Source organism: Apteryx mantelli, chromosome Z (assembly GCF_036417845.1).
Source record: "Apteryx mantelli isolate bAptMan1 chromosome Z, bAptMan1.hap1, whole genome shotgun sequence".
NCBI classification, from domain to species: Eukaryota; Metazoa; Chordata; class Aves; order Apterygiformes; family Apterygidae; genus Apteryx; species Apteryx mantelli.
The window spans coordinates 370,244-396,338 of NC_090020.1; the positions used below are offsets into that span (position 1 = coordinate 370,244).

General features: G+C 37.7%; 1 protein-coding gene across 8 annotated transcripts in view; it reads left to right on the plus strand.

Annotated features, from left to right (window-relative positions):
• Window positions 1-26,095, plus strand: part of RNF38 (ring finger protein 38) — a 144,721-nt gene that overhangs the window by 88,481 nt on the left and 30,145 nt on the right. For 3 of the 8 annotated variants that reach the window (XM_067316521.1, XM_067316522.1, XM_067316517.1), the window contains one exon: window positions 21,846-22,039. In XM_067316521.1, the coding sequence (XP_067172622.1) occupies window positions 21,933-22,039 (107 nt within the window). In that variant the 5' untranslated portion in view covers window positions 21,846-21,932. Of the gene's footprint in view, window positions 1-1,511; window positions 1,795-1,900; window positions 1,956-3,303; window positions 3,347-21,845; window positions 22,040-26,095 lie in introns of those variants that run through there. The other 5 variants (XM_067316518.1, XM_067316520.1, XM_067316515.1 and 2 more) reach the window with 4 other exon arrangements.

The window sequence follows — 26,095 nt, forward strand, 5'->3', positions numbered from 1 at the left end:
TACTACATGCTGAATATATAGTTGTCTTGTAAGATAAGCATATGTTCTGGGCTTAAAGGTGTGTTTCCTTTGGATGTTCTGTGGAACAACAAGGGAAATAGAGAGGTTGGATAGTGGTAAAAGAGTAGGAACAACTATTCAGTTTAAATAAAGTTGTGGAAGGAACTTCTGAAGACAGGTGGCAAAGTTCAAAGTGGATACATGTGGGTGCAAGAGAAATCTTTAGATGCAGATACAAAGAACCTGTCAAGACTGTTGTCTGTTCAGGCGTTTTGCATGTGAATCTCTGCTGAACAGAGGTTAGAGCTCACCTGGGAAGCTTTCTCCTTCTTCATCCTCTGTTTCCTTAATATAACAGAGATGTGTCAGAGCACTCTTCCTCAGATCCAAACACAAAGACTGAGTGTTTATGTTCTCTACCTCTGCTTTCAATACATTAATGTTTACATATACCTGACTGATGGTTCATAGCTATGATAATGTAAATGACTTGGGATTTTTCCAAAATAGGGCAGATCTTAGGATCATATAAAAAGCACAGTTCTCGATGAGTTTCTCATGTGCTTAAAACTTCTGTGTCTTTTTTTTTCTTTCTCCTTAATAAAAACAAGGGATGAGGGTCTGAGAGGGAACCATGCTCATTTGAGAGCATTTGGGAATATGAGGCTTTTTTTCCTTCACATATCACCTGATGTGCCTACTGTGTTTGTCTTATAAAACGTACTTTGACTGTCTGAGAATGAATCCTGTTTTCTAGAGATAAAAAAAAAAAAAGATCTGCACAGATATAAGCTGTTTCTTTAAACTGCAATGAGAAGGGCCTACAATGTTTTCTCATACTTCTCTTTCAGATTAACTTAGCAAGCAGAAAAGATCAGTTCTTTCTTGCTTTTTCTATCCAAAAAAATTTTTTCTTATATTGAGAAGACTGAGCTCTTCTACACATTACATCTGTTACATGACAGCCTCCCAGTACATACTTGGTAGGGACAGTGGAACCAGCTGCTGTTGCAGTAGTTAGTATGTCCACAAGGTTTGTGATGACTCTGATGCTCCCAATAGCAAAGTTCTACAAGCTACTGAGGGTAAAAGGTGCATTCAGTCTCCAACTTTTCTTCCAAAGCTTCCAAAGCTTTTCTTTCAAAGTTGCTTAAAACAACCATATTAACATACACTAGCTGTTAGTAAAAATGCAGTGGCCCATGTAGGCTTAAAGCAAATAGTCTCTAATGTTTAGGCCATTATCTACAACTGATGAGCTTTAAAAAAAGAGTTAAATCAGTTAAACTAAGTCCAAGGTTCATACTAGTCTTAAGAATGGTTCTCCAGTGTATAAACATAGTAACTCTGTTTTACCAAAAAGTTAACAGGATGCCAGCGATAACATTATCCTCACTAAAAATAGGTCTGTCTTGACATTTCATTGCATTCAACCATTTGTAGGTGATACAGAGGGCTTAATTGTCCTTAACTATGTGAATGACAAAGTAAAGCCTTTTTTGCTATTTCAGCTGTGAAAATTTCATTTCATATGAGAGATGGCCTGGGGGAAGGAAGGAATAGAAAAGAGGAGAAGAGTGAGAACTAGGAGAAGCAGAGAACAGATGTAGGGAGAAGAGCCCTGACTCTGATGTGGAGACTGCTATAGTTAGCTCCCTGTTGGACCACATTGCAGTTGCGCTGTGTGCCATGTGGGACATTTCTCCCTCAGTATTCTCTCTCAGTCTGTGGGATCCCCTCAGAGAGGAAGGAAATTGGAAAAAGCAGAACCTGAAGAGTGCCTTATTCTTAGAAGTAAGTATCTCTGTCCTCTTTGAGCTTTCAGGCCTGTATTTAAATACAAGGTTTTTTAAGTTTTATGACAATCACTTGTATTAAAATCACTGTGCATGTGTTGCAGTATGTTGAAGAACATTCTACATCTGCATCACAATCTGGTCCCATCAGCTTGCTAGGTAGGTTGTTTTGTGGACTACTTGTTTGGTTTGTGAAACAGATTGAGAGTTTCTCGTATTTCTTGAGCCTTCATATTTCTAGCAAGATGGAAAGATTGGAAGAGTGTAGAAACTGAGTGTACTTCGGGATATTACTGAAAAAATCGGAGCCCAATTTTGATCAGTTCCTGGTATTGCATTATGTATACCAGAAATTTCTAATGGCGTGGTGTACTGGGCAAGACGCATATCTTTTGCCAGCACAACTTCATGTTGTGATGACACAGAAAGCCAATGAAAGCAGCCAAGCATGAATATGCTGTGCCACAATTGCTGTTGTGGTAACTTGTCAGTAGAACTTTTTCTAGGAAAAATTTCTAGTGCTGACATGCCTTTGGTGTCTGCTGCAGTAAGGGCATCAACTACACTAGTATGAAGTATGTTTATATCAGTGGAAATGCAATCACTCAAGTGGGAGTTGAAGTTTGGACAAGAATGTTTTAAATCTATGTTAGTTGATGTTAGAAAGTATTCTTATGTCAAAAATTGGGTTATGCCTCACTAAGTACTAGTTCAGGTACTTAGGTAGCAATTTGGCTCAATTCAGGGTTTGGACAGCCTTTTAAACTTTGTCAGCAAATATGATTAGCTTAAAATGAACATTTATTTAGTTTTTCTGAATAAGTTCTAGTCTTCAGTGCTGAAAAGCTGGTTTGTCCATTTATGTATATTATGGTTTATATATATATTCGTATGTATATATATATATATAATGTGGGGGGGAAAAGTGGAAAAAGTGTGATTCTTTCAAAATTGTCTTAATTACCCCCTCTGTATTGACATACCTGTGTGTTAGTTTCACATCCCTAACAGAAAAAAAAAGTTAATAGTGAATACATACCATACGTACAAACCTATATGTAGAGGAAACCTTGGTATGAAGACAACTTTCAGCCAGAGTTCTCTTCAGACTCCTTGTCCCATCAGCTGGAAGAAGAGATTTATTTAAAAATTGAAAACCTGATCTTCTTTTAAAATGTGGTTGTATCTAAACATCTTATGTTGATGTCACCAGACTTTTCCTCTTGTCTCTGTATCACTTCAAAAATTAGAACAATTTTAGTTCCTTTAACATTTGAGGTAATTTCTCTGTAGTGACAAATTTTTAAAAGTAAGCATGCAAAGTTTGATGTGGGTTAGCCTTGTATACAGGGAAATTATCCATTTTTACATAGCTACGAATTTGTTTTAGTTAGAAATTTATTTTCTGTCTTATTTACATACCAAAATAGGAGTTCAGGATTCTGTGTATTCACAGAAGTTGCTGTTACCACCATCTCCTGAAATGGCATTTTCTGTATTGTTTTAGGTGGTGGTGATGTCAAAACATGGACACTTGAACTCAGATCTTGGTAGGTAATTTAAAGATGAACTGGTATGCAATGATAAACTGAACATATGTATAGAAACATTGTTAAATACTAGTAATACTTGTTGCGTAGTTTGTACACTTGCATATTTTAAGAGAAATATATTGCAAATATTTAGTCAGATCACTAGGACAGGTTTTGCTTACTACTGTAGTGTATGTTAATTGCAGGAAGTTTCTGCGGAAACAGCAATTCTTGTTTTGGTTTCACATTGCTTTCCTTGTGTTACTATCCCCACCAGTGACAAATTTGAGTTCAGAACTGAGACAATAAATTGAGGTTTAAAAGTAAGATGAATGTTTTTCCAACATCTGACTTTGTTCTTTGTTAGAAAGGAGATATAGCTGATTTTTTACCTGAATTGAAATTTGGATGATATATGGAAAATACAAAATAACAGTCCCTAATTGGAAAAAAACAGCTTGATGTAATATTAAATACTTCATGCCTTGTGTTTAACAGTATTGAAATTGCTTTGTTTATATGAAAAAAAAGGATTGCAAAGGATATTTCAAAGGATTTGAACCTTTGTTTGCATGCACCAATTTGTATTTAAGACATTTGTTCAGATTTCCTCCTTTGACATGCAAATATCATTGAAATTCAATTTTTAGAACTTTGAGATGGCTGTGCTTTTCCTTAATTCTTACAGCATACTTCAGCATTGTAAAAGGAGTTGCTTTGGATGTGATGCATGTGTTCCATCTTAGTATGCACGGTCCTTTTTGTGTAAGCAGCAGAACTGGAAAAATATCATATGTGTAGCTGTACTAAACAGAATTTGCTTCATTTCTTCTTATAGAGGGTGCTGCAGTGTGCCAAACAGGATTCTTGTGCCTGTTAAGATTCACGTCTGATAAAGAAATATTCCAGTGTTTTGTATTAAAAAATTGTCACTTAAGAAACAGGTTCTTAAGACTGTTTAAATATTGTATCCTATGTGAAACTAAAAGCAATTTTGGTTTAACTATCTGATAGTTATTGTTTCTGTGCATCTTAAACACATAGTTAACTAAGAGTCACATTTCAGAGAAGGAATGGATACAGGGGCGGCCCTGGAAATGCATATGAAGCCTGTCAGCCTTCAGTTGAATAAACAGCATATTCATATAAACATAACATATTCAGGTTAATGATGTGTTTTGATCATGAGTAAAATGAAGGGTTGCAGTTGGTGGAATGTGCTTTGTGGTATCAGTATGAGCTTCGCTATTGTATGCCTTCAGATCTTTTGCAGAAACACTTCCCACGTAGGATTCATTGTCTATTCTGATAGCTGAAGGAAAACACTGTCCATTGTTCTCAGTGTCAATAAACAGGAATTAATTCTATAAACTATAAGTGAATTATGGATGGCCCAGAAAGATTACAGATAAGTGTTATTGGTACAGTTGATAGACACATGAACTGATAGGTGTAAAACATTGTAGCTTCAAACACTAAGAAATAAATTGACTTATTCCCTTTTTTTTATACCATGGTTGTTAGTGTTGATCTCATTTTTACAATAAAAGTTATGTTCCTTTTACTAAATACTATGCAAATTTTCTCTATTTCAATATCAAAAGGAATACTGAATTCATAGAAATTGGTAAGAAACCTGATACATATAAACCTATTAGAGCAAATTTTATACTCACAACCTGATGTTGTTGTTGTAGTTTTGGCTTCCATTTAAGCTAGACTTATTAATTTTTTCTTACCCCTGCTGATATTTCAAAAACAAGTTGGAGGAAACATTGTATGCCTCCTTTCAAGATGATCTGCACTGCTAAGGAATATTCTGTTCTGTCTTATAGAATTGAAATAGAGAATATTCCTCTCTAATCTTACAAAGAGGGGAAGCCAAGGGTACAGGCTTTCTTCTGAACTATTTTTTTCTTGTGCATGGTGCTATAGCAGTAGAAGTAACTAGTGTCATGCTTAGGGTTCCTTTATCACTGTTCCTGAAGTTTGCATCGCAAGTACTAGCTACATATCATTTTTCTTAATTCTTAACAGTCTCAGAGGGCAGTGGTATCCCATTTTAAATCCTCTGAGACGTACCTAGTATTCAGTGTGGAGACATAGATGCTCAGGGGAACGCTTACTGTCTGAAAGGTAACTGTTGGAGCTCTGCCCCAAAATACTGTTCAAGTGGCTCTTTGCTCCAAGATGTTAAGTCCTTTCACAGAAAAACACTCCTAGAAGCTTATGCTTATCATTCAGTGAAGATCGGTTACTACCTTCTTTTGTGCTGTCTCCTAAGACTTTTGGACCCACCCCAAGAATTGGCTTATTTTTGCCTTCCTTTCGGGCCACCTGAGTTTTTTGGGACATCTCTCAGATTTGGAAAGGACTGCTTTTCTTTGCCAAGTTTTCATTAGACCGAGTGCAAATTGTCTTCATGTTTCTTCATCGGGAAGTCTTGTCTTGTGTGCGCTCAGTCAGCCATATTGTCTGACACTCACAAATGTGAAGCTGAAGCTTGACTAGAAAAAATGATTCTGAATATTATTGGTAGTGATGTTTTTCAGCGAGGTCTCAATGTCTTAGAAAATTTCTTATGATGCATCATTTAATACAATTACCAGGAATGTTTAGGTTGTTGAGTTTGTCTTTGATACCTTGAGGATGCAGGGTGAAGAGAAATATTAGAATTCTTGTTTTCTTGCGGTGTACCCACTGTACCTCTGCTTTACCACTTTGTTGTGCAAGACTGTGGAGCTCACTCTCAGTAGTCAGAAAATTTTCCCGTTCCTACCAGTGGAGTCATGGTTTCTGTTTCAGATGTTTTATTATTCATGAGAACAAATAAAAAGGAAGGATGGCAGTTTGAAACAGAGGTTCTGAATCCTGTTCAATGCTGCAAAAGCTGAGTAAGCAGTGTTTGTGCTCAAGTTTCACTGGCGTAACTATGTCAGTTAGCAGTATGAAGAAGATCACTCCATTAACCAGCGTAACTAAGCCAGCAAAATTCCTAGGACAAACCCACTTATACTGCCAAAAGATTCTTGTTGCTGATGTTTATTCTGTCAGCTAAAGTTATTCTAAAGAGCTTTTGCCAATAAAAGCTGTGTGTCGCTGCAGTATGATTCTGCTGGCAAATCTTTATAAATACACACGTCCTTTGTCATTCAGCCCTGTGTCCAACTGGATAATCTTTGTTTATTTTGTCTTGGAAAATGCACAGCAGTTATGCCTCAAAGTCTGTTCATCTCATCAGTCATAAGTCATCAGTCTGTTCATAAAATCTGTAACTTTTTGGCCATTTTTGCCACAGCAGTCTTTTAAGTTTATTGCACATTTGCCTCTTTTTAGTAATTTAAAATTTATTTATTTCAGAATATATTTAAAAGAAATGTCAGGCTATATGTATGGATCCCAAGAGTTTTTCATCTGTCATCTTGAAAGTTAATGTGCTCACGCTTTTTCCTCCTGTTGCTACAGTAATAAAGCAGCAGTGTTAATAAGTATATTGTTTCAAAATAGCTAAAAGCAAGCTTTTTCTAATTGTCTTAATTGAAAAGTTAGAAATACATTAAAGACTGGCAGCACACTTTGGCAGCCTGTTAGCTACATGGTTAGGAAGTGGCCTTTGCTGTTTTTCATTTTTGCGTCCCTTTTTTTCTATTGTCAGTATCACTAGTACCAACTGGAGGCTTTATTACAGTTAATATTTTTTCTGTAGACTAGATTTTTCCTGAAACATGTGATACCGGCTCAGTACATTGCAGAAATTATGCATATTGACCAGTAGTAGTATTCTCCTACAGAAATAGCATGCTTTTAACAAGAGAAGAAAGCATGCTTCTGTTTGAATCATAAAAATGAAATAAAAAAAATCTGTTGTGTCTACCTGCCAGCATACTTGGAATTACTTATTGTATTAAAAATTCCAAGTACTGTAATTTTTATGCTTTCTTTGAGAAACTATTCCTTACCTTAGTGTATTTGAAAGGGAAACTTTTTTATAATATGTTTAGATACTTCCTTTTCCTTTCCCCTATTTTAGTGCCCCAAACCTTGGTTATATCAGCAAATTAGAATACCTGACTGTTGTGAATACTATAAACTTGTGAGATTACTTGTATTAATGTTGTTACTTTTGATCAATTTACATAATTTTTGCTATGTAAGTCCCTCCAGCATACTGATCACTTTAGTTACTCTTGCCTGATGTCTGTTCAGTTTCATTTTATAAGCCAATAACAAAAATGGGGTAAAATTAGGTAAAGGGATTAAGCATGATATTCTGTGAAACCTTGAAATAAAAAGGTTATAGTCTGCATATAACTGTAAAATATATATATATATATATATATTTTTTTTTTTGGTCTGCACTGTGTAGAGAGAAGGAGAAAAATTTGAGCTTGAAATAAAATCAAGAATTCATACAAAGGAATGTATGCCTGTTTTAGCAAACTTTCTTGCAGGTTCCAGGAGCTGCTTTGTGAGTACACAGAGTTAACAACCACAGAACTTTCCAGAAAAGATTTGGATTTCTTAGGAGAGTGCTACCACTAAACCATTCAGCTGTCTCAGTCCATGTGTTGCAGTTTGGATAACTTCACGCAGTGATTTTTGCAGCAATTCATTAAGATACTGTTGATTTTTCAGTTTGCTACAAGAGAATGGTTATGTTCATGGCCATGTGTGGACGTGAGCAGCTCCACCAGACTTCTCATTTACCTGTATAGTGGGGCCAGCCTAAATGTCATACATAGGGTTTGTTCCTTGTAGCCTTGGGTGCAGTTGGTGTGCTTACATAAATTAGAAAAGTTCAATGTTCAAGGTATGATAATTGAGACAGGGTTGTGTTAAAACTGTGAACTGAGTAGTAGTTGTTGCTGTGAAATAACTGCTTTCCTGATAAATTTTGCTGATCTTCTCTAGGGCTTTGAGGGTACGCTTTGTCATTTATCTCACTGCCATTATTCAAACGGTGAGTGAGCATCTGTATTTTGCTGAAGAATAATTAGCAATTGCTGCTCAGTGGTACTTCTCTATACCTTGGTGTTGAAATTCCTCTGCTTATTCTACTTTGTCAAGATTTAATAATCATGAAGGAGGTTGTAGGTCATGATATGTTCCATTGACAACAAACACAATATTAGTCGTGCTAGACTTTACAGACATTTTCAGAATTAACTTTCTGTAAAGAAGTAAGATTTGCCACGATATGCCATTAGGATAACTGATTAGACTACAAAGGCTTCAGGGGATGTGTAATATAAGGACATGCTCCATGTTCTGGATTGGCTTCCTTCGGAAGTATATCAGCTGTTCACATGCTATGGGTGTAAGGGCAGTGGTGAGCTAGGAGTACTGTAGGCAGCTTTGAGTGCCTTCTTTGCTTCAGTCTTTACTGCTCAGGCCAGCCCTCAGGAATCCCAGATCCTGGAGATCAGGGAGAAAGTCTGGAGAAAGGAAGATTTTCCTTTGGTGGAGTAGGGTCCTGTTAGAAATCATTTAAGCAAACTTGACATCCACATATCTGTGGACCCTGATGGGATGCACCCACGAGTGCTGAGGAAGCTGGCAGATGTCATTGCTAGGCCATCCTCAATCACTTTTGAAAGGTCATGGAGAACAGGAGAGGTGCCTGAAGACTAGAAGAAAGCAAATGTCACTCTGACCTTCCAAAAGGGCAAGAAGGAGGACACAGGAAACTACAGGCTAGTCGTCCTCATCTCAATCCCAGGAAAGGTGATGGAGCAGCTCAACCTGGATGCCATTTCCAAGCACGTAAAGGACAAGAAGGTGGTCAGGAGTAGTCGGCATGGCTTCAGCAAGGGGAAATCATGCTTAACCAACCTGAGAACCTTCTGTGATGGAATGACTGGCTGGGTAGATGAGGGGAGAGCAGTGGATGTTGTCTCCCTTGACTTCAGCAAGGCTTTTGACACTGTCTCCCATAACATCCTCATAGGGAAGCTCAGGAAGTGTGGGCTAGATGAGTGGACAGGGAGGTGGATTGAGAACTGGCTGAATGGCAGAGCTCCGAGGGTTGTGATCAGTGCCACAGAGTCTAGTTGGAGGCCTGTAGCTAGCGGTGTCCCCCAGGGGTCAGTACTGGGTCCAGTCTTGTTCAACTTCTTCATCAATGACCTGGATGAAGGCACAGAGTGCACCCTCAGCAAGTTTGCTGATGATACAAAACTGGGAGGAGTGGCCAATATGCCAGAGGGCTGTGCTGCCATTCAGAGAGACCTGGAGAGGCTGGAGAGGTGGGCAGAGAGGAACCTCATGAAGTTCAACAAAGGCAAGTGCAGGGTCCTGCACCTAGGGAGGAATAACCCCATGCAGCAGTACAGGTTGGGGGTTGACCTGCTGGAAAGCAGCTCTGCAGAGAAGGACCTGGGAGTGCTGGTGGACACCAAGTTGAACATGAGGCAGCAATGTGCCCTTGTGACCAAGAAGGCCAATGGTATCCTGGGGTGCATCAGGAAGAGTGTTGCCAGCGGGTCGAGGGAGGTGATCTTCCCCCTCTACTCAGCCCTGGTGAGGCCCCATCTGGAGTACTGCGTCCAGTTCTGGGCTCCCCAGTAGAAGAGAGACGTGGAACTCCAGAGAGAGTCCGGCGTAGGGCTATTGAGCTGGTGAGGGGACTGGAGCATCTCTCTTATGAGGAAAGGCTGAGAGAGCTGGGCCTGTTTAGCCTGGAGAAGAGAAGACTGAGAGGAGATTGTATCAATGTGTACAAATATTTGAAGGGAGGGTGTCGAGAGGACGGGGCCAGACTCTTCTCAGTGGTGCCCAGTGACAGGACGCGAGGCAACAGGCACAAACTGAAACACAGAAGTTCCATCTGAACATGAGGAAAAACTTCTTCCCTGTGAGGGTGACAGAGCACTGGACCAGGTTGCCCAGAGAGGCTGTGGAGTCTCCATCCTTGGAGATACTCCAAACCCCTCCAGACACAGTCCAGTGCAATGTGCTCTAGATGACCCTGCTTGAGCAGGGGGGTTGGACTTAGACGGTCTCCAGAGGTCCCTTCCAATGTCAACTGTTCTGTGATTCTGTGACTGCTACATTATAAACAGAGAAAGGTATTATGGGTTGTTGGATAGTTGAAGTTTCTTGCTGGGTTTTTGCACACACACAGACACCTCCCCAAACATACATACATCTTTGTAAAATGTTCGGGGTGGGAGGTGAGGAGGATGTTAGTTTGTTCCATATACTCCTTAGCTTATACTGTTTTCATGGATAGTCTTTATCACATTCTTCCTGGACTGTAGTATCTAACATCCTTATAACTTCTTTGTGTGTACTTAGTGGAAGTCTTGTGAGGTTCCTTTTGCCTGCTGGGACAATGGGAGGTTTGCGTTATTGTTTTGGCATCTGGTATTTGTATTCACACTCTCCTGTACACAGGGAATCGAATTTCTCACTACTGTGAAGAATGGTGCGATTGGTTAGCACAGTGATGACTTGTCAATCTGGTGGAACAACGAGGAATATAAATAAGTAGTCATATTATTCATTTTTAAGTATAAACACCTTTCTCAGAGATTTTTTTTTTAGTTAGACTAAAGATAAATAAAGATCAAACCAGACTTCTTGCACAGTTAATATCTGTTTGGGCCAAACATGGGAGGGAAATACTGGTTTTCAAGTAGACAGAGGAAAGAAAATGTTCTTTGAAAGTTCATCTGGGAGGACTGATAGTTTTGGTACTAATCAGCATGATGGCTTAGCTCTGGAAATGACTTAGTTGCAAGACTATATGTGAAATTGTTTTAACCAAAATTTGATTGTAGATCTAGACAGCTGGCTTTTGTAAGTGGTTGGCAGACTGCTGCCAAGGATTGGGGAAAACAGACCATAATTGATATCTTGAAAAAAAATCTACTTTTCTTTGATGTCTGAGGACAGGTAGAGAAAGGTAGTGTAATTATTGCTTCAGCCTTTGTGACCTTTGTTGTCCTTTAGTTTATCAGACTAAACCCAACTGTTTTCATGTATTATCTAAAGGTGAATTAAATATGATTGTAGGTAGAAAAGAACAGTCTTCTAATAAGTACCTCAGTCACCCGTAGAAGCTGACAGATAAAATGCTATTGCTTTGTCCATAATAATATGTAATAATTCTATTTTATCGTTGATGTAAAAATTGAAAAGTAAGAATATTTGGCACATGTTTTTTTGCTTTCTGGAAAAATTAGTTCTGCTTTCCTGGAAAATTACATTTTGTGTTTAACACTGCTAATACATAATACCAGTGTGTTAGTATTGATTTTTCACTGATTTTTTTTCATGAGGTGGTGTGTCTCTGAGAGTATTTTCATGAGTATTTCTTTCTTTGCATCTTCCAAATAAATAGTTTCATTTATGAAGCTTGTTTCGTCAAATCATTTCCATTCTCATCATTCACAATGTTGTAATGTAGAAACATTTAGGGAGGCATCACTTGCTCTTTTAACAGATAATATAGATAATTGATAAAAACAGTCCATAATGTCAGTCTCTGGTACTTCTTTGTGTACCTATCTAGCTTGTGGCATAATTCAAATATGAGGCAGTGAAAGTGTAAGTGAACTTTGAAGTGATCAGTTACTATAGTGGTTGGATCTGTCATAATACCTAAACAGATGATGATTATTGCAGTTTATTACATTGGTTCCAGCATATTAGTCAGCTTTCAATTCACAATAGCATTCTGTCTGAAGTGATTTTCAGCCATATTTCACTTAAGATTTTGAGATGGTAGGGTATCAGGTATTTTACTGAAACAAAATATGGGGTATTTGTTGCATTTGCTTTATCTCTTGATTTTATCATTGCTTTTTAAAAAGAGATTAAAATTTCTAAAATCAGCATGCTGGGTTTTTTTGGTAGCTGTCCATTAGTGAATTAAAATTGTATTTGGTTCACTAAGTGAAACTGGTTCTTTTGGTGACATATATTGCAAACTTGTTGAATCATTGCTTTTATGTTCTGGTGACAGTTATTACTGACTCTTTCTTAATTGTGAAGATAGATTTTGGATTGGAGACTAATATTTTTATATTTATTCTTTTGATCAACAACAACAATATTATTCAGTCTGATAAAGAAGTAGGTGTCCTTCATTAGCTTAAATCCTTTTTTTGTCCTTCTTATCTCTTCTGAAAAGGTTTTAGTATGTTTGAATTTTTTAGCACTAAATTTATTCCAAAAATTTAGGGTTCTTCTTAGATGTTAGCTACCTAGCCTCCCCTTCTGACCATAACAAAATCAATTTCCTTCCCTTGCTGAGTTATGGATTTTCCATGCATGAAGAGGTGGCAGGTGGCAGATCTTTTCACTTTTCACTGCTAATCACCCTTCTAAGCTGTCAGATACCAGTCTGTGGCCAGAAGAACTAGGCCTGCATACCACAGTTTTGCAGCTAAGAATAGGGGACATCAGAGGAACCAGTGGGATGGATCCATAGTAAGTTTCTGTTTAGTGTAATAATGTAAAGCTAACAAGCTACCTTTATGAACATGAAAAGGGATATTGAGGAGTAAACAAACTCTGCTGTTTTTTCTTCATCTTTTTTTATTAATATTTAGACCTATAAATGAATCCATTTTGATCAGTTGTTTCCTTGCTGCTCACTACTATCAGAAGACTTAAGTCTATTCAACACCTCATTTGTCAGGTAATGTTCCTAATAGGTAGGCCTGTTTTTGCAGCACTGCATTTACACCAGCTTTGTGAAAATAGGTGACGTGGGTAGAGATGAAATACATTGTAGGAGCACATGTTCAGGACTGGGCTGAAGGATACGCTGTAGTGTGAGCTCCTTATTTTGAAGACCAGAAAAATCTTTGTGAAAGAAAGAACTTATACAAGTTGCAACTGTGGCAGAAAACTGGAGCTTGGCCTACATGAAAACATAAATCTGTAACAAACCACTTTATTCGTGTGCTCATGGAGCTACTTGTTTGGGTAGTGAGATATTTCTTACAGATTTCTTGCAGTTGTCTTTATAAATACATAGGAAACTGGAAAGATAGAGTAAAAACTTTTGGGAAAATGATTAAGAAAAACCTCCAAACCATGACAATGGTAGGGAGGCTTGTAGTTTTCAGACATGTCTCTATATTTTTTGTCCCTTTTTCAATACTAAAAGGCAACAGGAAAGACTGTGGAATACAAATACTGTGAAGATGATGTCAAAGAGAGAGAGCAAATTTGGAGAATAGACTAGGATGGAGGCATAAATATTGAGAGTTGATAATGGTAGTGTCTGTGAGGCAAGAACTCTTTAAAGAAGAAGAAAAAACCCCCACAAAATATGATAGAATTATTACTTCCCACAAGTGTTTTGCGATGAAAATGAAAAACTTTGATCAAGAATACTCTGAGTTAAGTTGAGGAGAAGTCTTGGCCTTCCTGGTTTCTGACAGAGAAATTTGTGGAGTGAAAGGGAAGGTTTCCATTTACGGTGAAGAAAGTTTCAATGAGATGCTGAACAGCTTCATTTGGCTTCCTTTCATAGAAACAAGGAAGCTTCAAATTTTAAGCAAGATTCTGAACTCACTTTTCAGTGAGTCTGAAAATGGTATTGCCTCATTTTCGGTCTCTGATGTGCAAAATGGTTCATTTACTGCCCTCTTCTGCTTGAAATGAAAACACAGAAATATTATTAATTGGTTATTTGGGTAGGCAGTGTTTGTACCCTCATTCAAGAAGAGGGAGATGAATTGCAGCTGCACTTTTTATTTGGAGAGAACTCTTCTGCCTTCCAGTGAGAGCATCTTGGCCTTAGAAGATCTCCTGGGGTGTGACAGTCACCCAGTGGTTGGGTTATCTTTTGGTTATGACCAACTCCTAAGCTGTAAGAGGTCTATTTTGGTGCCACTGATGGTTAGGAAGAGCTACTGTACAATGCAGACTTAATTATTTTACAAAACTTTCTGCATAGATAGCTTAAAAACATGTTAAGTCAAGTTAATCCAACATAAATATTATTTCACAGTTCTCTGTACCATTTTGTTTGTATCACCTTCTCTAAGTGTGCACAATATAATTTTTTGCATTGTTTGCTCTTTTACTTTAAATGATTTTAATTGTGCTACTTAGATGTCTGCTTTTAATATTTCAAGGTGGAATTATTTATTTTGGCTTTTTTAATCTGTTGCGTTACAGTTACATCAGGTCATGGAAATTGAGTTGTTTAAAAAGGACTTCTTCAGGCAGTCATATTTTGCTAAATGTTGTCAAATTTAAAATTGATTATTCAGAGATAAGTGCTACAATATTTGCAGAGTAGGACAGATTTTTCCCTACAGGAATACCACTGTTCATGTGTATTCAGATGTGAGTACATATTAGAAGCGTACAGAGGAAAGTGATACATGCTTATTCATTTTATGGACCATTAGTCCAATGCACCAGAGACTTTCTAAATGCTCAAAGGGTGTGAAGTTTGTCTGATATATGTATTTTTTTAGTTAATGTTTGTGTTTGAGATTAAAAGTTGGATTTTCAGGCAGGATTGCAACTTGAAGATGTAAATACAAGAAGTTGCTGTAAAATACCGCATTTAAAAATGCGGTTAAGAGGAACATCTGATTTTTTCCCATTTTAGGACCTAAATTGGCTCCCTCTTCTATCTCCACAAATGAAAAATACTGTTCAGTTAGGATGCTTTGCATCTTTGAGGAAGAAATTGCACTTTCCGGGCCCATGAGATCACCTCCCACTAGTTTCTTTCCAGCAGCCAGAAGTGTTTCATGTTGCTCAACATTTAATAGAGTCAAAAACTTAAGGGTCCTACTTTGAAAAATGGGATTTTTACTGTTCCAGGCAGCTACAATCAACTTTTTGAAGCGACTCTTTTGCAGTATTTCTGTGACTTCCTATATCAGCCACTGTGATACTTTTGCCATCTTTAATTTCCGATAGGAATTTTTAAAAAATGAAATGTCATGTTAACTTTGTACTGAAAAATTAAAGTTTGGGTAAATTGTCCTACTATATTGAAAGATTCTAGTTGCCTTTAAACTCTCCTTGCTTTTATAACATGGGTTTGGGAGCTTTTTCCTTCATTTTCTGAAAGTGTAAGTCTACTTGTTGCATTTTGTAATTAAACGCCTGCTAGGTCAAGTTCTGTTGAACTATAACCTCGGTGTAACTGTCTTTTAAGACCTGTGAAAACGTCACCTACTCAAACTGACATTATCTTACCATAGCACTTGTCTTGAGAGGCTCTTATTACGTTGGTAAAATGCCTTCAATGATAAAAGTCAATTATTTTTACAAAATCCATCTGTTAAGTAAGTAATTTCTGATAGAGAGTATAAGTAAATTTATTATGATACATATCACTGATTTTTGTGATTCATAATAAAAAAATACAAATAGCTATTTTTTAGTTTAACAGTAAATAAACCGCAAGAGATTGATTCAGAGTATATTTTAATCTTGATTTTGCTGTTTTTTTAAATGATAAAATAAAATAGGTCTGTGTAAAATAGGAAACTTTGCACAGAAGTGAAACTTGTTAAAATCTGTGCAAAGCCACAGTCTTGCTAATAATTTACAGAGATGTTCTTAGTGTTGCTGGTGATGTACTGTTGGTTGCTTGTTGGCTTCTGCTGGTTTGTCACATCAGCAGTATTCATGAACAGCAACAACGTGGACAATGTATGAACCTGTGAACACAGAAAATCTGCCTAAGGATTTGGGGTATCACCACACTTTTCCAATGTTTTATGTCAGTTGTTCTGAACTTTCTCTAAGATGCCCCTTGCTTTGGAAAAATTGGCAGTAGGTTCCCTGAGTACTCTCCTGGAGAGCTGAGGACTTAAGAGCTTTGATTTTTCTCTTTCCCGTGTGCAGTCAGCTATTACTTGATGCTATTACTTGATGATATTGTTAGCAAAATGAGTTTATAGTATTCTTGCCAAAAGTTTTTGTATTTGGTTTCACACAGATGACCCATCTCTGCAGCACAGGGCTACTGTGTTTGTGTAGAATTTCCAGACTGAAATTTTATATAGTATGTGGCAGTGAAATTTGCTACTGCCGTTGGGATTGACTCTGCTTAGTGGAGCAACTACTGTGGTACAGATATGGTAAAGATAGGTGGCAGGCTGATCAGAGTTACTCAGTGATGCTTAAGCTACACTACAGGATGCTTGGAGATCCTAGACAAATACATAAAATCCTCAAAATCCTTGGGCAAAGTTTTATACAGAGGACATTGGCAGGAGAATTAATATATGATAATTTGCATAAATACATAAAAATTATTGTACAATTGTATGAACAAAAATTAAACTTTTGGAAACAAGGTTTCACTGTTCTTTGCCCCTTGACTTGTGCTTACACTTCCCCCATACACAGATTACAGTAACACCAGTTCTCTGATACCTGTAGTACAAACCCCAGACTAGTTTATAGTTGTATGCACACTTTTGTCACTGGTCAGCAGGCATGTACTAATTACAGTACGTAACAGCTGAGTTATGTCTACCTTTCCCTCAGTGGGAGGAATAGTCATTTGGCTCTTTCTCCTCTACTGGATGTTAATTTCTTTATCTTCATAAAAGGTGTCAGAATAGAACTTAAGATCTTAAGACACTGACAGATTTTCATTGAAGCTAGCTGATGACCTCAAAAGTTTTTGTGAGGGATAGACCAGCAAATAGACAACAGTTAAAAAATACATTTTTGATCTTTCACTATTATTGAGGGTAATGACAGATTAGCCTAATGATTAGTAATTGGAAAAAGCAAATAATCTAGGACATGCTGTGATGCAGGGATAACTGATGGCAAAGAATCACAACTACAAAGTCACTGAAATCCATCTGCTGTGCACCTCCAAGAGCTTCAGGTTGGTTAAGTACAGCTCTGCACTAAAACGTCTCTGTCTTAAAATGCCACAACTAAGTTAAATTTCCTGGTTCCTCTGTTGCTTTCTGGAGGTGAGATGCAAAAAGACATTAATTTTTGGTAAGCCCAGCTGGACCTGGTTGACTCCATCCAGGGTCCTGTATGTGTCTGTACACCAAGTTTCTTTGTCTTGGTCATGGCGCGTGGCTCCGCCAGAGCATACTAGACCTGAGCTGGATTATACCATACTTCAGATGAGCTCATTCCTGGCCTTTGAATTAGCCATAGCATTTGGAGACAGTTTGTCTATTCAGTATTAGTATTTTTACAAGTGTAATCAGAGTATTAGAAACACTGGAATGTAAGTAGTTGACATGTATAGATTCTTTGCAGGTAGGCGATATGAAATACTTAGTTTAGTGACCCCTTCGACAGGCATAATTAAGTTTGAAATTGGTTACAAACATTCATCTCACCAGTCCATATCAAGGAAAACTTACTGATTTTTTTCAGTGTCGATCCTTGAAAAAAGGAACGTGCACTAAAAGTTTATAATGAGCATGGTTGGGCTGGTCACAATCTATCAGATTGTACTTCCTATGTAAAACTTTCTAAGGAGAAGGCTCTGCTTGAAAATACTCATTAGGTATTTCCTATGAGGTGAAGGTACTCAGATAAAAGTTATTTTTAAAATAAAGGTCTTTGTGTGCTGTAGGATAGCAGCAGTCCTAAAGCTGTGATTGGAGGTATAGAGTAGTTTTATGTCTGAATTATTCCTCAGGGCCAATCCATGAGAATATGCAGAGAGTTGGAGAGAAGAGTGGTTTTAGATATTGACAGCAGTCATTTTTGGTAATAATTTCCTTCTGCAGTGGTTGATCTTCTAATTAGCTTGTGTGTGTAATCTTTATGGTTTAACTGGAACAGAGGAACACCTTTAGGTGTATTGTCTTCATCAAAATACCATATAAATTGGAACAGCATTTAGAAAAAACACAAAGAATTACTAAAATAAAAATGAACAGAAGCATAGCAAACTGCCGTATGTGTCTTTTTCCGGTAATGTTTCAGTTAAAGGATATTTTTTGAGTAAACATGCTCTTTAATCACCTTTGGCACTGTTACATGTTGAGATTCCCTAGGGCACAGAGATAAGAATGTATTGGGAGTATCTAACTGAATTGTCTGACTTCTAGGGATGAGATTGCATATTTGTCCTGACATTAAGTTTCATCTCCTACTAGTAGTAATAAGATGCCTTTAAATACAAAGTAATTTGTGTAAGTGCTCATCTTGTTCTTTTTTTTGAATTAATATTTCAAATAAGGTAGTATTTTTCCCTTGCTAGGTAAAAGCTAGATTCAATGTTCATGGTAGCTGCCAGGCATTCTGTTCTTGTTGCTTGTTGGACAAAAGAAAAAACACATTGCAGAATGGCTGTAAAAAGCAGTGGTAGTCCCAGAGAATGTTTTGGATACTAGCAAGATGGAACAAAAGTGATTTGGAGATTTGGGGAACAATCATTGTTTCTGAAAATACTGTATTCCATGAATAAACTATAGTGCTTACGGACTGATAATAACATAGATCACAAAATTACGCTGGCTGTAGCTAGTTATTCCATGTGCTTGTTGAAACTGACATGAAAACAAATCTTAAATTTTACAGGATTTGTCTGTCATTAATTCCCTATACTTTCCCACATGCTGTTATATCCTTGCTACAATCATCACATGAGACTTGGTTTCTTAATTAAACCCAAGATAAAACACTTTTTTTTTTTTTAATGGCATCAATCTGCAAATAGGTTGGGCTTAGCTACAAGTTATTTTATTTTAAGTGCAGGAAAAAACTTAATTAGATTTTAAAACTATACTTATGTAGTACCAAAAATGATTTTATCTTTATTTTCTTTCTAATGGCAAACAAGTTAGAGTGAAAATACAGTTGCTTAACACAGAGCACAATTAGCACTTCTTACAGAGTTTTGAAATAGCTGTGCTAAGTAGTAATTTGGAACGACGATGAAGGCTAACTACTTAGCAGTTTGGATCTCTGCTGTGTTTGAAGTGGTGCACTCCAAATACAAAAGAAAAATTATTCAAAGAACTGTTTTTTCCAAGATAGACATGTTTTTTACAGTATAGGGTGTGTTTGTGTTAAATCTAGCACTTTTCCCTAGGATTAAATTATGGCACTAGTAACAAGAGGTCTCCAGCCAAAGGTATGTACAGGGTGTATTGGGAAAGCAGTGATTATTTTGTTACTTCACTGTATTTTGCTAGCTCCCAGCTTCAGTAAACCCTGTGTCTCCTTACTCCATCCAGCCTTACTTACTTGCCTTCCCACCACACCGTGTCCCTTTGAACAACTTCAAAGTCAACACACTTCAGTCATCCTGGTGTAAAAAACTTGCTTCTCCCTAGCCTGAAAGCTTCAAGTCAGGCCATAAATCATCCTAGTCTTTGACTCATTCTGTTGGAACAGTAAGATAAGTTAAATAAGCACCTCTGAGAGAGGTGGAACAAATGTAGCTTGGTTTCTTAACCATTTGTCCTTTGGCAAGATTCTCTAGAATCTAACAGGGTATGTATTTTCACACAATCTTTTACTGTTGTCAAGGCACTTCTCGGGTATCTCTTCCAGTTTTTTGGTGTTTAAATAGGTTGAGCTCCCGAGGGCAGGCACCCTTCTGGAAGAATCAACCTTTACCTGCACATCTGCTTTCATGAAGCTTGAAGAGCATATCTGTCATTTGACCTATGTTTTGCTCTGTCAAATTCAAGTGAAATTGGTTAAGGAGTTCAAAAGTGATTGGGTAACAAGCAGATACATGCATCATGGTCTTAGGAGCCTTTTTTCCTAAGGAACCTGTGCTAGAAACAGATGTGGAATTAAAAATGGGCAACCTCCATGTACTTTGTGCGTACTTTTTTTTTTTCTTTTTTTGCTATTTCAGCTTCTTCTCCTGCTTCATTGTTACTAGTGACCACCTGAGTTAAGGTATAGTAGGGGAAAACTCCATTTTGTATTACATGACTTGAAAGCATGGGGTTGAAAAGAAGTGAAATTTAGTCAAAAAGGCCATCAAGTCAGAAGAGAAGAAAATCCTTGGGCAGAAGTTATCTTATGAAAGATTGTGCTTTTCCATTATACATGCTATAGAAAGAAAACTTGAGGACAGCTTATCTATCATTTAGTACCCATCAAGAAACAATTGATGATGTTCAGAAAATAATAGTCAGGCACCTGCAAAGCTGAAAGCCAGCAGAGGGATCATAAGTTACAAATACCTCTGAAACAGAAGGCCTCTGACAATCTCTGGATTACCAGTCTATGAGACGGGCAGGTCGGGAAGACAAAGCCTGACAAGTTGCAGACGAGTTCAGTTTTCTCTGCATCAGTAATCTGCAGTTGAATGAAAATTTGGAGTTATTTTGGTTACCCGAAGTAGTGTTGTGAGGGGCTCAAATGTAAGTGGGGAACTGAAATGAAAGTGAAGTCAATGGATAAGATGGAGAGCAGCAAAACACTAGGATTTGGTGTGCACCAAGAATGTTCCATCAGAAAGATGTATTGTGTTTGATGGATTGAACGATGGATCCATCATGGTAGTTCATGTGTTGGTTTCAGTTTTTATGTATTCAGACAGTAAGCTCTAGAGCAGAGTCTGTATTGATCTGTGGTTTCAGATGTATGCTTGTTAAAAGCATGACAGCTTATAATTTTGACAAAACAGTGGCGGGGGGCGAAGGGACATTTATTGCCTTTGCAGCTGGTTTCTGAGACAACTGTGGGAAGTTTTGACAAGAATGGCAGCTTAATCCATCTAGTTAGTGAATCAATAGTACATACCTATGGAGAAGTGAAATTCAGCCAACCATTTTAAGCAGGGACATGCAATGGAAAGGAGAGGTAGTTATTTGTGTTCAGGAACAAATGGAAGAAAGTTACTTGGAGGTGAACAGCTTTTTATCATTGACAACTGTAGGTGCTATCTAGTCCCAGCAGAACTTTAGTGAAGTACCCAGACTTAACCAGTGATTGATGACTGCTTTTGATCAGATTGTATGTAAGTACTTGCCAAAGGCCATTATCATACTAATAGGTTGAATGGTGAAGCAACGCTGCCAAACTCAGAATTGAAATTGGCTGCAATACGAATCAAATGCCTGATCAGCCATGTGAGAACTGACTTGATAGGACTGGGATGCAATGCTGAGCTCAAGAACTACGTATGATGTCTGTTTACTGACAAGTATGGATTCCATTGGTGCAAATACTGTACTTAGACCTTCTTTTCATGTGCTTAGACCTTTTTTTCATGCATCTGTGGCCTGTAAATGTTGAGGGGAAGAGTGTAAAATAGGATCTACCTTATTTTCTTAAAGTAAATGTTATTCCCTCTTCAGATATAATTTTGTTTTTATGTGGCCATTAAAGATATTTGATGCTGCTAAAATATATTTTAGTAATAATTCCTTTCAGGGTGAGGGAGCCATCACAAATTTGCATTACGAAGGCAATAAATTGGTAACTACTTACAGGTGTTTAATTTCATGGTGTTTTAGTCTAGTCTGCAGTAAGTCCCTCTCTCTGAGGCTAGCTGCAAAATGTAATATTATAGTGTCAGGGTGGATTGTAGCTCATTCATCTGGAGTTTTTTCTTTTTGCACTGGCATAGAGTGAAGACAGTCCTAGTCCCAAGAGACAACGCCTTTCCCATTCAGTCTTTGACTATACAGCAGCATCACCAGCCCCATCACCACCAATGCGACCATGGGAGATGACATCAAATAGGCAGCCTCCTTCGGCTCGGCCCAACCAACACCACTTCTCAGGGGAACGGTGCAACACACCTGCGCGAAACAGAAGGAGGTAAGCAAGCTGTTTAGATTAGGGAACAACTTTTTATTCTCTTTCTTTTCAGTTCAAACGGGGTGCATTACAGGCAGCATTGACTAGATTATATACATCTTCTCATAACTTGTGTCAGTAGTACAACCTGGGGGAAGGATTACTCATTAACATTTTCAGTTGTGAGCCAGATTCTGTCTTTCATTCTGCACTGGAGCAATAAGTATTTCGAAAAATGTAAGGAATTTAGAACAAAAAACTAAAATCTTACTTCTCATCAGGGTGCTTTTAAATGTATTAATAGTTCTTTCTGTAGTACTATAATTTTCACTGCAGTTGCACTTAATTCTTTTCTTACATAAAAGCAGTTTAAATGAAGGAGACCTGGTTGGGGAGAGTGAGGAGGTTAGCATTGAGTCATGTGGTTGCTAAAGGTGGTTGGTTCAGAAATTGTAAGAATTACATTTTTGTTTTGTTTTTTGGCTTGTGGCTCATAAAACTCTCAAAGCAGAGATTTTGGAATAAATTCAATTAGTCATGGAAGAGTAGAGTTTTGGGTGGCCAGGCTGAACTGATACCTGTATGATAGTATAGGAAAGAATAAAAATACAGATTTTTTTACTACTGAGGTTAATTATCCAAAACACAAGCTTTCACCTCCCTATAATTGGGCTCAAAAATGTTCCGTCATCTAATGCAAGTTAAAGCACACTGATCTCTGTTTGCTTCAGATAAATATTATAGTTTGATTTCTACTAAAATGGAAGTATCCATACTTTTTCCTGAATGCACAATATTAGACTTGAGATTAGAAATATATAAATGGTTTTCTTCTGACTCCATAAATAAAGCCTGTCAAACATGATCGTAGAGTGGTAGTTTGAGGCAAGAGACTTAAAAATACACTGGTTTTGTCTCCATTTCAGGTTCATCAATCTGAAAGCTTTCAGTCAGTGACATTCAAAATGGCATGGATCTTCACATAGCTTGTCAAACTTGAGAAAGAAATTGATTTGTGAACTTGCAGTGGGTATAGTTTGGTACAGTGGTGCTCCATGGGGGCATTTGGCTCATGAAGTGTGTTATACCTGAAAATGCTTTGAACCAAGATGTCCAGAACATGCTACATTTGACATTTTTGTGTGGCATCCAGCCAGCTTACAGAGATTTCTTTGCAACTATTCATTACTGTCTCCTGCAGAATAAGCAGAGTGCTTCACAAGCTGTATGCGTGGCACCTGAATCTAGTCAGTCTGGAGATACTGTGGGAGGAAGGAGGAGAATGGGATGTGTAGGAGATGAATGTTCATGGGCATCTTAAGTAGAGTGTCCTGGCATTCAAGTGCAGTCACTTGTCACCTAGGTAATGGTCTATGGCTTGCAAATTAACCATGTTGCAAATGCAGACACCAGAGTCACCTCAGTGCAGAACTATCTTCCGTCTGACAGAAGTAGTTGGCCACAGCATTGTGCAGACACAACCTTGCTCTTTCCAGGGTCAGCTCACCCTGCTTTTGAGAAGGAGCTGCTTTTCGTTTCGCTGGAGACATTTGAATGTCTCAGCACTGTGTTCCCCTGCACTTGGGAGTCGGGAGGTGTTTTAGTTTGGATGTACTGTTGAATTTGAGCTGGTTGTAGCTCAGTTACGCAATAGAACAGCACCCAATCTACTCTTCCAGAATAAGATCATTAGGGAAAACAAAAAACACGTCTGTTTCGCAGGAGTGTTTTTGAGTCTTAGAGCACTGGAGCCAAATCGGAACTATTAACCACTGTCAAGATCAAAGCTCGATTTCTTAAGATCACTGCGAGCGCATCTGTTATTAGTAGTTTACTTGAGATTATGCTTGTGCTTTTGAAGCAAATTTCCTAATTGTCTCCATTTTCTTTGCTTTTGTTCCCATTGTGGAGTGGTCTTGGAGCTCATGAACCAGATTCTTTTCAGATGAAGTTAAGCTGAAAGGTACACTCTAGTTGTAAATAGCCATTCAGATCAAGGGAACACAGCTAGGGCTAGTCGAAACTAAACCCCTGAAATGTGTGTAGTGTGGACATTACTCTGACCAGACATCATTAGCACCAGCTGTTTTGTTCTACAGATCTACTGCTGTTGGTCTGCAAAGGCTGTATCAGTGTTGTGTTTTGCAGTGGATTTTTTTGAGTCTATTAGCTGTATTTTTCCATTACCTGGGTTACTGTTTAGACCATAACCTCTTTGTATCAAGGATTTTGTAATGTGCCTATCATGACAGTGTCCTAATTGTAGTTGAGTTTTTCAAATTCATCATAAGCAAATAAATATGGCATTTAAGAATGCAGCCTCCTGCCTTCTGATTTGGATTTCGAGAAAGAAGATGCTATTCTAGTTCAACTGTTTATATAGATAAATTGTGAAATAAAAAGCACAGTGCACGCCTATATGAAACAGAAGGAAGTTCCACTTTACCAGTCATTGTGAAAGGAGGAGTTCTGTCCCATTGCTGTGCCTCATCTTTCATCTGTTTTTCCTTTCCTCCTTACCATAAAGGTAATTCTGAACTGAGTAACAGCATTTGAGAAAGTCCTACTGCAAAGAAATCACCTTTGTTAGAGAATACTGAGATCAAGACTCCGCAGTTATGGTCAGCTTTTGATGGCTATTCCTAAAAGTTTAACTGATGCATTTTTCTCACTGTTTCCGTCCTGCCTGCTTTGTCTTAGGTGGGCGTGCCTTTTTCTTAAAATGTAAGTGACTGGGTGCATAAAGGACTGTCACTTACCATGCTTATACTGCACATGCAGGTTTGTGTTGCCTTTTTTTTAAAGGCTTTGAGCACAAGTTCAATATGATGTTAAGACTTGGATCTAAGTTATTATTTAACTATTCTTCATAAGTCATTCACAGTCATTTAGGAAGTGTATAGAGCTGTGTGTCTGGATGCTCTGAATTCTGCTGAATGAAAAGTATTGTTTTTTTCCAGTGAACCCTACTCCATGCATTTTAAAAATTACTCCAGAAGTGCTGGCTTTGCTTGCTCATAATTTTGGCTCCATGAAAAATGAAAGCTTAACCTTTCAACAGACTATAAAAGTAGTTTTATGAGGATCTACCTTGTCGAACAGTCAATGTTGATGCTAATTAGAGAATTTCCTTAATTGTTTTTGCAAAGCATTGGTACTGTCATTGGTAACCTTCCTCCACTTCCTCTACTTCCTCTGCTCCTACAGCTTTTCCAAACAAAAATCGTTGCATACAGAATTTGTTAAAAGCACTTAGAGCATTTTTTTGTAGCATGGAACAGCAACTTTGAAGCTTTGACTGTAATATTCCAAAAAAGTAGAACATCTTTTGCATTAAATGTTAATCTGATCTGTGGTTAGAAATCATATGCACTAGTTTAATGACAAAATGTTGAACAGATAGATCATACTAGTAACACAGAGATGGAGAGTGGAACAAAAACTCTGGCAAAGGAGGTTGGGATTAAGACATGTTTTATTAAAACAATTGAAATTGGTTCTCTGTGCTTAGAAGAAAACACAGCTTGTGTGTTCTGACATAGTAATTTGTAAAGAAAAAGGAGGCTATGATGTTTTTAGAATGCTGTTTTAGAATCTGGCATTAGGCCTTTTGTCTGACCAGGGGTGAATTACTTACCATTTGTTTCAGTTCCATGAAAGGCAATAATAGCATAAAGCCTCTGTGAAGTAGAGCAGAAAAATAGTAGCTTGAGACATTCTATCATATCTTCATAACAGCATATGAATAACTGGTAGTATAAATGCTCCCCCTTCCCCAGAAGACTCCTACTTCACTCAGCACAAAAGCTGGACTCAGCTTGAGCAATGTCTGGTTTATACAGTGATTCACCAGTGGGTTTCAGGATTCTTTGATAATAGCAAGAGGAAGAGAGAGAGTCAAGAATCTTAAGTTTTCTTCCAAAGTCCATTGGAGAGGACATGCTCCAGTGGTCACAGACCCTTCTATTTCTTCTCTGCAATTTGGCTCCTTCATCCTGTTCCATAACCAGGAAAGCATTTTATCCCTTGAATTAGATGTTGTCTGTGGGACCTGTCATTTACCTATTGTGGGAGATT